At 49.3% G+C, this 12261-nt stretch overlaps 1 protein-coding gene across 2 annotated transcripts in view; it reads left to right on the top strand.

The window, feature by feature from the left end:
• Ark2c (arkadia (RNF111) C-terminal like ring finger ubiquitin ligase 2C) overlaps positions 1-7792 on the top strand; it is a 105568-nt gene extending 97776 nt beyond the window's left edge. For both annotated transcript variants that reach the window (XM_071602791.1, XM_027935640.2), the window contains exons 7-8: positions 893-999; positions 1504-7792. In XM_071602791.1, the coding sequence (XP_071458892.1) occupies positions 893-999; positions 1504-1621 (225 nt within the window). In that variant the 3' untranslated portion in view covers positions 1622-7792. The remainder of the gene's footprint in view (positions 1-892; positions 1000-1503) is intronic.
• Positions 7793-12261: the final 4469 nt, after the last annotated feature.

The following is a 12261-nucleotide window of genomic DNA, read 5'->3' as shown; positions in this document are numbered from 1 at the left end:
TTATTTCACATTAGAGCAAAGAGATATAAACATGGAAGGTGGGCTGATTCCATTCACTAGATTCCCTCTTCCCCCAAATATTGATTAAGAGCAATGCTATGCCTTGAACTTGGTTAAATGTAGGTTGGTATATAAAAAAAGGGTAAGCCATTGTCCACGCCATCTGAGAACTTGGAACTTTCTAAAGAGTGAAAAACTATTTTCAAATAATTAGTGAATAATTGAAAATAGAAATATTAAAGTCAATAAGTATGCATAGTGTGTCTGCATGATATCAAACTTTGTCTTAAAGCTAGTGCCTTCTCTAAGTGAACATTCTGGATGGGAAGAGAAATCAATAACACAAAATAGCTGGTAACAATGTGGTACTGATTACAGGAGTTAATCCTAGGGTTGGGAATTTTATCCTCGTCTGTAATGAGAGCAGACCTGAAGGGACTTGGTAAAGAATGACTGGATGAGTGAATGAATGAATGAATGTGCGCAGGAATGAATCACACTAAACCTGAAGGTAGAGGGCAAGCCCGGAGGCAAGAGTCCACACTGGACAAGGTGTGAGAAGTGAACTGTGAGAGCAGAACAGAGTCAGGAAGCTGCTAGGCAGGAGCTGTACCTTCGCAAAGGGTCAATTCACTAGGAACCTGATCCCTTTCCCAACCTGGGCTCCTTGATAGTGCCTGGGACAGTAAAGTCCACTTGGCCTCTTCCTCACGTGGCTCGCACCCTCTCTCTCTATTGCAGCACGTGGGAGGAGATAGGGAAGGAAACTTAAAAAGAGACTGACCCCCCAGGAAGAGGAGGCTGCAAGGGGGAGGAGGCTGTGGGTAAAGGCCAACGGCCATCAGGTGAGTCGGCCCCAGGTAACAGATGCTCCTCTCTTTGCTTGTCATAGAGAAGACCCCAGGATGGCAAGGGCAAGAAGGATGAGGGCGAGGAGTCCGACACAGATGAGAAATGCACAATTTGTCTGTCTATGCTGGAAGATGGAGAAGACGTGAGGTAGGAGGCCCCTTTGATTCTCTCTCCCTCCTCTCACAGGCATTGGTGAGCGGCCACTGCACTGTGTCTGGGGTGAGGGTGCTTCTTTGCAGGTGCGTGTGAGTGTGCCAGGTGTGCTGTAGTGTGCTTCGGAACTGCACTGGGAGGATGGGGCATGGAATGTTCTAGATGTGTTGACGGAGGGTGAGGATGCATGGAGGGAGAGTGTAGAACGGTGCCACGTTTGGCCTGGGGATGGTCTGGGGCCACATCGTGGCTTTGCTTTGGGCTTCATGGAGGAGGGCCTGAGGCTCCCTTCCTAACTTAGCCATAGCCCCACTCTAGGGCAGGGCTCCTGCAAGGCTCCCTCTTTGGCAATTACCTAGTGGTCCTGGGTGTGTCTCCTGGTCCCCTCAACATCCCTCACATCACCTCCTGCTGCAGCCGTTCCCCTCACATCACCTCCTGCTGCAGCCGTTCCCCTCACCCCCACGCTGGTCACCTGGCTTTCCTCCTCTCTTCCAGACGCCTACCCTGTATGCATCTCTTCCACCAACTCTGCGTGGACCAGTGGCTCGCCATGAGCAAGAAATGCCCCATCTGCCGAGTGGACATTGAGACACAACTGGGAGCTGACAGCTGAGGGAGGAGTTAGCCAGTGGACGCCCCATTTCCTTCACCAGGTCCCCCCACGGCCATAGCCCTTGCAGCCAAACTTTGCCTTCTGAGCCATTTGACGTAGAGGAGAAGCCTGCAAGCACATTTCGTGGAAAGAGGAGTTGGTGGTATCCGAGTCCGAGGGAGAGGAGGGGGTGGGGGAGGACCCACCCATCCAGAGTGGCCACTGCCCCCATCCGCCTTGCTGCACAGGAGGGAGGGAGCTGGCCGTGCCCAGAGCAGGGCGGGAGTGGGGGGCCCACGCTGTGGAGAACCCAGATGTGATCCGAGGGTACTAGCTGATAGACCGGCCCCTCAATCCTGTCCTTCGAAGGATTGTACATATACCTCTCGACCACGTAGAAACCATGTAGGGGTCTCTAGCTATTTCTGTGGATGGCAGCCGGAGCATGTTAGCTTAAGAAAAATGTCGTGTGTGGTGCTCTAGTCATCTTGTGGTGGACATGTCGCTATTGCCCAACTTGCACCAAATGTTTCTCATTGAGTTTCTTGTTTTGGTGCCTGACTGAACCAACCAATGACAGCCCCAATCTTCCCGTCTTTATGAGAGAAAGGAAAAAGGAATCAAAGGTGAAAAGAAAAAAAAAAAAAAAAGAAAGAAAAGCCAAATCCTGTTTACGGTGAAAAAGGATGATTTTTTTTTTTTCACCCAGTTGGGAGGTGGGAGGGGGGTTCTCGTTCTGTTGTTTTTGTTTTCTCCTTGGCTTTTGATTTTCTCATGTTTACAGTGCACGGAGTGTGGAAGGGGCATCCGGGCAGGAGAGGACTGGACAAAGAGCAGATGGGGGTCTTCGAGGGGTTTCCCAGGGGTTCAGGCCAGGTGAGGAAGGTAGAGCCCAGCAGGGGAAGGGGGGAAGTCTGTCCTGAGGGAGGGCTTCCAGTTCTAGGGCTCACCTCTTAGCCTGGCCATCCCCGCCCTCCTTGCATTCCACACTGAACCAGGGTGGACTTGACCTCCAGTTACCGCGGCCTCAGTGTTCCCCAGGACAGGGGGCCCCTGCTCACTCCAGCTTCTTTCTTTAGATTAGGCTCTTGTCCTGTCACAAAGAGGCAATGTAGCCACTGCCTCCCTATGCAAAAAATTAACCAGATGATGCAGATCAAATAGCATAGGCAATGGACACTTGACCTTGGCCAAAACGCTCCCAGCTAGCATAGCACCCAGAGCTGAGGTCCAGCACCACGGACCTGAGGAGGAACTTGAGCTTTCTTTGGGATGTTTCAAGTCCTGATCACTTCCTCAGAGATGGCCCTGGCTCTGAGACCACTTTGGCTGGGTGTGGGAGGTCCTATGTCCCTAACCTCTGGCTCCTTCTCTGAATCTTAGATAACCGTGGGCAAGCCCCTTTCTTCCTCTGTGCCTCAGTTTCCTTCTCCTTCCAGTGGGGAGAAACAACAGTGTATCCCCTTTCCACTCCCTCTACCTCACCTAGATGTCCTGAGGATTAATATCTCTGTCCACCATCTTCTGCATTCTCTGTTCTCTCCTGGGAACTTCTTAGGGTTTGGGGTCGGGGGTGCCAGAAGAGACAGATCTGGAAGCTCCAAGTGACCTCCCAGTGGTCTTTGTGTATCATCCCACAATTTTTCTGACCCCACCCCCAAAGGAACAGAGAGATAGGAGGATAGAAGACTAGAGATGGGGAAATCCATCAAATTCCAACCCAAACCCAACTCTCTATCCATATGTGGAAAACACCAGATCCATTGGAATTCTGTGACTTTCCTCTGCCCCTCCTCCTCCTCCTTCCCCGCCCCTCCCCCATTCTCCTCATTTGCACTGCTTTCAAAGCCTCCCTCACCTCAACCCCTAGCCCACTCTCAATGCCCTCATATTAAAAAAAAACTAAGGGACAGGACACTCGTCACATAAATGAAGAAATTCCATGCAGTTAAGGATATTTGAATCTATGTTGCTGCTGTCAGGGGTAACTGGACCAGTGGGTGACAATGACAGGGAGACTGATTTTAGCTTGAGGTAGAACCTTCTAACACCATTGCACCATCTGGAGCAAAGGCTACTCTGGACACCCCGGGACAGAGTTGGGGAAGCAGCTCCCTAGGGATGTCACTCCAGAATCTTATCCAGACAAAGGTCTCTCCCAGCACCAATCTTCTGGTGTCCCATACAATCTCTGTTGAGTGCCTACCGGTGCAGGTGCTGGGAAAGATGAGAGCTAAGAAGACAACGTCCCTGCCTGAAGGAGCTTACAGTCGAAGACCAGACAGGACACGTCCAATAGTGCAAGAAACAGTGAAGAGTTCAAGATTCAGGGTCAGCAGTGATGGGCATTGGGTCGTCCGGGGCAGTGATTGCAGTGTGTGAAGTGTCTCCAGGACAAGGCTGGACATCCCACTGGTGGGGAAGGACACTGGAGATACTGCTTACTCATAGCCACAGGGAGTTGGGAATTTTCTCCCCTCCTCCCCAATGCCTGGGTCAAAACCAAGAATTCATCAGAAGGCGGCTCTGGAATGGAGATCACCAGGGTGGACTGGGTAGGGTAGGCGAGTCCTCTCCTGGGTCAGTCTTTTCTTCTTTCCCTGAGGCAGGTCTGGAAGGCTAGCAGGGGAAGGGAATCTGTGGGGGAACTGGGGTTGAAGTAGAGCTCATATTCCAGGTTCTAGTCCTGGCTCCTCACTGATAAACTGGTTGATGCTGGAACCCTCCTCCTGTGTCTCTCTGCACCTGTTTCCCCAGTTATGACACAGGAGAGTTGGAGTGGATGCTTGCTAGAATTTCTCCCAACACTCACATTCTATGATCCCCCAACATCAACACATCATTCAAGTCAGAGCTGTGTGCTGACCGGGCCATTGAAAAGGACTTCTGCGGGCATGAACATTCATTTCAGAGGCTGAGGGTACACACGTTGAGTAAGAGACTGGGACCTGGTCCCCTCCTCCCTCCTATTCTCTGCAGGCTCTCCAAGTGCCCCAGGCTACAGGGACTGGGCTGGGGAGGGAGTAGATCCTGAAGCTCCCTCCCCTCCCCATCTCTCTGGGATCCTTGTATCCTGCAGGTAGGGACAGGAGAGAGGGGACAGTCACTCTGAGCCCTCCTGGCTCCTGTTTCCTTAGCAGAGAAGCCAATTGGGTGAGAAGAGCAGGTGCCAGCTTCTGCTCCCTCGAGCCCCCCCAACCCCAGCTGGCCCGGGAGCCTGGGAAGAGCGGAGAGGAGGCAGGTTCAGGCCTCAGCATCTCACACCCACCACCTCCAGGAGGGAGACACCTATAGTCCTCCTGCTCAACTCAAGGGACTCAGACCCTTTCCTGACTGAGACGCATGAGTGCCTTCTGGGGCAAGAGCAGCCCCAGGGTTCAAGTTGGGCCTCCAAACCGCAGCCATGGCTGCAGCGGGTCCACCGAGGACACTAATCAATCAACCCAACGCCACGAGCCACTGGGCGCAGCAGAGGGTGGGCAGGGGCCACAGTGTCCTCCACCCAGCCAGGACCCCCGGCCCTGTCGCCCTCGCCCACCACCTGTGGCGGGACTCAGGCTCTCTTCTGCAAAGGCTCTCAGCCTCCGAGCAAGTATTCTTAACTCTTTACGCCTAACGAACAAGCACAGTTTTTTCAATGGTGAAGAAAAAGCACCAGATTTTTTTTTCCCCCTGAAGAAATCCCCAAGCCCCCCGCCCGCTGGCGGGACCAACACTCCCCGTGTGGGGCTGTAGCAACGTCTGTCAGGTCCCCTCGTGTTTCATCTCCTGCGCGCGTAGAGCAAATGCTAGAGCGATTTCAGCTGATAGAAAAACAAAAATGAAAAAAAACAAAAAAACAAAAAAAAAATATGGCACGTTGCTAGTTTACAGGGTTTTGTGAGTTTAAATGCCTTATATTTAACAATCATAATTTATGACTAACTTGTAGATATCGTGGGTTCTTATTTAATTATTTTTATAGTTGTTTTGCATTTTTAATTATAATTTATTTATTTAGAAAGGATACTAATTTTTTTTATTACTCCTATTACCTCATTTCGGCGTTGTTTTTGGGAGTGGAATGCTTTGCATGCATTGGTACGATGACAAACAACTACGAATACAAAAAAAAAAAAATTAAATAAAATTCCGCGAACTTTATTTCGTCCAAACTATCAGGGTGTGTGATTGCAAGCTGTCCTACTGTGGTGCTGGCCTCTTTGGATACATTCCATACGAAATGCAAACCTTTGATTCTGTATGCTGTGACTTAGTGAAAAACTCCAATATAGTGACTGTATTTAGCACATATATAAATATAATTTGCACTCGTCAGCAGACTGGGGTAATCCTTTCACTTGCTACCCTTGGCACCCTCGCCCCGACCCCTCCACCCCTGCAATTAACCTGCTTTTCTTTCTTCCTTCCCTCTTCTTACAGCCTCAGTCCACCCAGGCTTCATCCCCTGAAGGAGGTCTCTGGGCTCTAGAAGTCACTGTCTCCACTTGGGCTCCACCTTTCTAAGGTTCCAGAATTGGAGCCCTTGGTACATTGCCAGCAGGAGTGTAAGAAAATTGAAAGTCTGACTCATTACACGAGCCTGGATAGCGGGGCCAGGAGGCTTGGGTTTTCGGATCAGCTCCATTGTGGTCTTCCCTTGACTGTGAGCCAGTCCTTGACCTCCCGAGTCAGTTTTTCTGTGCTAGGGAAGGGAGGCGAAAGGAGTGGGAATCTCTAGGATGCCTCTGATTCAGACAGAATATGACACAGATCTGGGGATGGGGGACCTATCTCGCCCTCTCAGGAAAAAAAGGAAAAGAGAAAGATGGAGGGAAGGAGAGGAAAGAAAAGGAGAAGAGAGGGAACGGATGGAGGATTTAGCCCGTAGATTTGCCCAGAACAGAGGTCCACAAAGGTTTCTGTCCTTTTAAGTGCAACATCCGGAGGGCGACAGGGAGGTAAATTAGGTGGACACATTCCTGGATATGGGACATGGCCTTTCACGAGTTTGGCAGGTCATTGGGAGAGTAAGCTAAAGTCCATGCCCTGTTAGGTTTAGGGATGTGATAGGTAGAAGTCCCAGACTCTGGTGTTGGGGGTTGGCACTCCTGTCCTGTCATCTCTAGGAGCCTTTGTGACTGGGACATCACCCACCAATAACTGCCTGGGACACAGTTTGGACTGTGGTCTCTCCTCTCAGTATCTCCCCTGGGCCTGCCCCTGGACCATGGGTGTGGGCAGGAGGCTGCTAGGGAGGATAAGGGGTGGGACTCCAGTGTCACTGCCCCAGAGAGAAGTGATAGGAGGGAGGCCTGGGGAAACAATGGCATCAACAGCTGGCACAGTGCTGAGCCCAGGTGTCTTTGAGCCAAAAGGGGAGAGGAGGTCCAGGCCTCTGGGAGCAGCCTTTGAGTGGGCTGGCACCTGCCCCATGCCCTTCCTCTCTCTCTCCTCCTCCTCTTCCTTTCCAGCTTGCCTTCCCTCTTGGCTCTTGCCATCACTGCCTTTGCCTGGTGGGGACTCCCCTCCACAAGAGGCCCCATGGGGATGGATGGTGCTGACTTGGGGGAGGAAGTGGACACCTAGAGTTGCCACCCTGTCTGGTTAGGCTTGCCCAAGTGGCCAGATGGGGCATGGCCGCTAAACCCATCTTTGCTCTGGTCTGGGGACGGGAACCCTTCTTGGGGCTTCTTGCCTGCTGCTGCCCAGCTTGCCCTCGGCCTCCACCCTGGAGCCTTGCTTTGCTTGGACACAGCCTGTGGAATCCCCCATCACGCTGGTGGGTGTACGACCACCATGCTGTCGGGCCTGGCAGACACTGCCCTGGCAGGGCTCCCGGATGGGCATACCTTACGCTGCTCTTTGGGGACCGAGTGAATAGGGCCTTGTGCCCTGGCTGGCCTGTGCCCCAATCTCAAGCCTCCCCTACCACCCCCACCCCGCTTCCACCCCTGGCAATGAATGTGGCTAATTTCTCAGCTCTGGAGCCGGCCACACCAGGGGGTGATTTGGTTGCCCCTGGTAAGTGAAAGGATTATCCTCAGTGTTGATTGTCCTTTTTTGTAATCCTCCTGCTGTTCTGTTCTGTTGTGCTGTGCAACATTTTGCTACATAGACTATTTTATAGCAGAAAGCTAGAAGAATATTTATTATGAATATTAAAGCAATAGTGCATCAATGAAAAGGCGAAGACATTAGGAATTGTGTAAATGCTTAGATTCACTTTTGGTGGATTTTTTGTACTTTATTTATAACTAATAAAAATGAACTGCATTGCTAACTACACCTTACTCGTGCGGGCTCTTTATTTCTACGCATACCCAGGTCACATCCGAAGGAAGGCTTCGCCCGAGATATGAGGTGGCATCAATGATCTGGCTCCCATCAAATTGCCAGATCCTCTTTGTCATCCCTCTCCCCCCTCCCACTTCTTCCCCTCCCTCCCTCTTCCCCCTCCCTCCCCCCTCCCTTCCCCTTGTCCTCCTTCTTCTCCACCCCCACCCTTCCTCCTCCTTCGTGTCTCTTATCTATTTCTACCATAGTTTGGATCTGCAATGTCCTCCAAAGGCCCCTGTGCTGAAGGCTTGGTCCCCAGCTTGGTGCTATTTGGGGGTGGTGGAACCTTTGAGAAATGGGGCCATTGGGAGGAAGCTGGTCACTGGGGTGTGCCCTTGAATGGGATCTGGGGACCACAGCACTTTTTGCTTCTCAGCCACCATGAGGTGAGCAACTCCCTATGCCACACTCTCCTATCATAGTACTCTGCCTCCCCACAGGCCCCAAAGCAACAGGGCAACCAAACATGGACTGAAACCGCCAAACCTATGAGCCAAAATAACCTTTCCTCCTAATAAGTTGATTATCTCAGGCTCTGCATCACAGTGAAGGAAAGTCACCATTAAAAATTTGTTTTAATTAGTTATACATGATAGCAGAATGCATTTCAACTTATCGTATACAAATGGAGCACAACTTTTCATTTCTCTGGTTGTACATGATGTAGAGTCACACCATTCGTGCACTCATATGTGTATCTAGGGTAATGAAATCTGTCTCATTCCACCATCTTTCCTACCCCAATGCCTCCTCTCTCTCCCTTCCCTCCCCTTTGCCCAATCCAAAGTTCCTCCATTCTTCCCATGCTCCCTGCCCCCCATTACAGATCAGCATCCCCTAATCAGAAAAAAAAATTTGGCTTTTGGTTTGGGGGGATTGGCTTACTTCACTTAGCATGAGATTCTCCAACTCCATCCATTTACCTTCAAATGCCATAATTTTATTCTCTTTTAATGCTGAGTAATATTCCATTGTGTATATGTACCACTGTTTCTTTATTCATTCAACTATTGATGGGCATCTAAGTTGGGGAAAGTCACTATTTTTATCTTTTATTTATCTCTCAAAGAATCTGTCCTATGATTGTGGATCAGCCAACTAATTGACCAGTTTCCTAAGCTTTAGTTATGAATCTTCCAGGGTGTCGAGTTATCATTTTTGATCAACCTTCAAATGTAAACTCTTGCTGTTTGAACTGGAGGGCTCCTTGCTTTCTCCAAAGGAGAGAGGGAACTTGACGTCAACAGTTGGTGTGGATTTTGGTTCCCTGGTAGGAGCCCAGGCTCATGGATTCTGTACGCTTCAGAGTCTGTTCTCAGTGAACTGAGAAATTGCTTTCTTTCATAAGCTGCAAACAGAACCCATATCAATGAACTTTTTTTTAAAAGCAATAGGCAGTATCTTTTTTAAAGTAGTTTTAGGTTTGTGGGAAAAAAATGAACGTAGAACATAGAGAATTTCTATTGCTGTCTCCTTACCACCCCCAGGTCACCCTATTGTTAACATCTTGCATTTATGTGATACATTTCTTATAATTGATGAGTCAATATTGATATATTACTATTAAATTCCACAATTTACAATATGTTAATGAGCCATTTAAATTCCTGGTTCATATTCAGAGAGATGAAACACAAAACTGTATAGCTTTGCATACATTTCTATCTATGTTTCTTGGGATCCATGAACCAGGTTTTTGTTGTTGTTGTTGTTTTGTTTTTCAGTACTGGGAATTGAACCAAGGCCTCATATCATCTAGGCAAATGCTCTACTATTGAGCTATACCCTCAGCCCTTTTCATCTTTTATTTTGAGGCAGGGTCTTGCTAAGTTTCCAGTGCTGGTCTTGAACTTGTGATCCTCCTACCTCAGCCTCCCAAGTCTCTGGGGTTACAGGTGTGTGCCATAGTGCCTGGGCAAGCCAGGTTTCTGAGTCCTTGCTCTCCCAGTCAGCTCCACGGGAGCGTGGGTAAAACGCTGTACTTCCCCAGAGTGTTAGTCAGCCTTTTGTCACTGTGACCAAAATACTTGACACAAACAGTTTGAAGGAGGAAAGGCTTATTTTGGTTCATGACTTCAGAGGTTCAGTCCGTGGCCAGCCAGTTCCATAGCTCTGCGCCTGAGATGAGGCAGAACATCCTGGCAGAAAAGCGAGACAGAGGAAAGCTGCTCATGGCATCTGGAAAGCAGAGGACAGGAAAGGGCCTGAGAGAAAATACACCCTGCCCAGGCGTGCCCCAGGGCCTACGTCGCCCAGTAATGCATTCAGCCATCGATGGGGGAATCCACTGAGGAGTTCCGAGTCCTCCTGATTGAATCACTTCCCAAAAGCCCTGCCTCTGAATTCAGGAGTCCTTGGGGAACATTCCAGAGCCAAACCATGACACCTGGCTTACCCATCTAGATGGTAGGCAAGGCCCAGCTCTGCAATTCTCAGGTCACTATATACGGGCTCTGCCTCCCTTAGTGTCCCTTGGTCCCTTCTCTGTGTTTACATTTACAGCCTGCGAGCAAAGGCCTGGGCTACTTTCAGGGTAGGGGACTCAGGGCGTAGCTTCTTTTTTGGGGTTTTGCACCTGCGTAGCTCATGAGAAAATCCTCAGCCTACCTCCTCCCCCTCCCCCTTCCCACTGCACTCCCAGGAGGAAAGAAATTGCTCAGAAAACATCTGGGTTGTTTTCTGCCAGGCCCTGAGACCCCTGGTCACCATCAGGATCTCCCAAACTAAGTAGGAGAGGAATCTGTCCTCAGCTCTCCCCCAGTCCCCCCACCTGCACCCACCCAAAGCACCACCCACCACCGGAAGCATCACTCCTGCTGTGGTTCTCTGCTCTTCCCCATCCCCCATTCCCTGAGAAGCCTCTCCCCTCCCAGGCCTTCTGTGGCCTAGAGTTTTCTGGTCCCTATCCCTTCAGCACTCAGTCACGTGTCATATCTAGCAGCTTTAAACCGAGAAGAATGTGTCTTCACCTCCTCTTGTCCCACAGGGAGTGGCCTTCTCTCCCTACAGGGTCTTATCCCCACAACCAGCCAGGGCAGCCATTCCTTCCTCTGTTTTACGCTGTGTGTTGAGCTTCCATCTTATTACCATTTGATGGAAAGCCTTGCCCTTCCTATTGGCTTCCTATTAGCTGTGTGATTTTGGGCAAATTACTTAAACTGTCTGTGCTTTGGTTTCTTCATCTATAAAATGGGAATAATTCATAGTATCTGACCCATAGGTTTTGTTTTGTTTGTTTGTTTTTAAACAATGAGGATTTCATGAATTATCTGTGTGAAGCACTTAACACGTGTCTGGAATAGACTAAGCACTATATAAATTTTACTGATGATGATGATGATGATTTATTTTTTTAAAAAATCCCTGCCTCTGTGATCTTTCTCTTTGATCTTCTTATCCTGTCCTCCCTCTCCTTCTCTCACAGTGTTTCCAGTTCCCATTGATGTTCTCTGGCCACCTCCTATGTGGTCAGCCACCAACAATCACCTGTCCTGCTGGGGGTTAAGGGTTACAACCGAGACTTCTGGAATCATGGCTTGGAACAGTCTTTGCTGTGCTCAGCTGGGGCGGGGTTGGGGGGCCTCTGGAAGAAGGGCCACAGTGAGGTCAGAGCCTAGAAGTGTGAAACTTTCTCTCCTCCCCTTCAGAAGCTCCTCCCCACTGTCAGCTGTCCCCACCCAAATTGCTCCTTCTAAATATAGTGTTAAAATGCTCTTTCCTTTCTAAAGGGTCATTCATTTTCCAGGCCCCTGTGTCCAAAACCTTGCCCTCAGGCTTTGTCTGAGGTTAAGATCTTCCATCTGTTCCCGGCAGTCCCCTTGCTTAGGGCATTTTGAGGTGTCCCTAAATGGCTGACACCTAGTTCCTTGTTCTGCAAAGAGGCTGGGGTAAAGAGATGCCTGTTCAGAATGGACACCTCGGGAACTGGGGTGCCCAGAGTACTGTCTGATCTCTTCCCTTTGGACCCCACATAATCAGATTTCAGATAGGGTGTATCTGGACTGAGGCAAGTTTACTCTTATCAAAACCTTGGATGAAAAGCTTTTCAGCCAAAGACCTGAGAAAATAGAATGGGAAGGCTTTTGTTTTTTTGTTTTTACCTATTTAAAAGCAAAAGTGTTTTTTAGACTTTGTACAATCTTTTGTATGTAAACAGCTTTTGCTAATTGCAAAAAAAAAAAAAGTATTTTCTTTAAAGTAGACCCTCAGGTATATTTATTTGGAAATACTTTGTTAGCAGTTACTTGAAAGCAATGCAATTATGGTTCTCTTCAAATAGTCTTTAATACAGATGTGTCTCTAAATCAGGCGAGGAAAGATAGAGCTTGTCACTCAACCACTGT

This window comes from Marmota flaviventris, chromosome 16, assembly GCF_047511675.1.
Source record: "Marmota flaviventris isolate mMarFla1 chromosome 16, mMarFla1.hap1, whole genome shotgun sequence".
Classification (NCBI taxonomy): domain Eukaryota; kingdom Metazoa; phylum Chordata; class Mammalia; order Rodentia; family Sciuridae; genus Marmota; species Marmota flaviventris.
The sequence above is the reverse complement of the archived record's forward strand: the minus strand, read 5'-3'. Positions and strand labels throughout refer to the sequence as shown.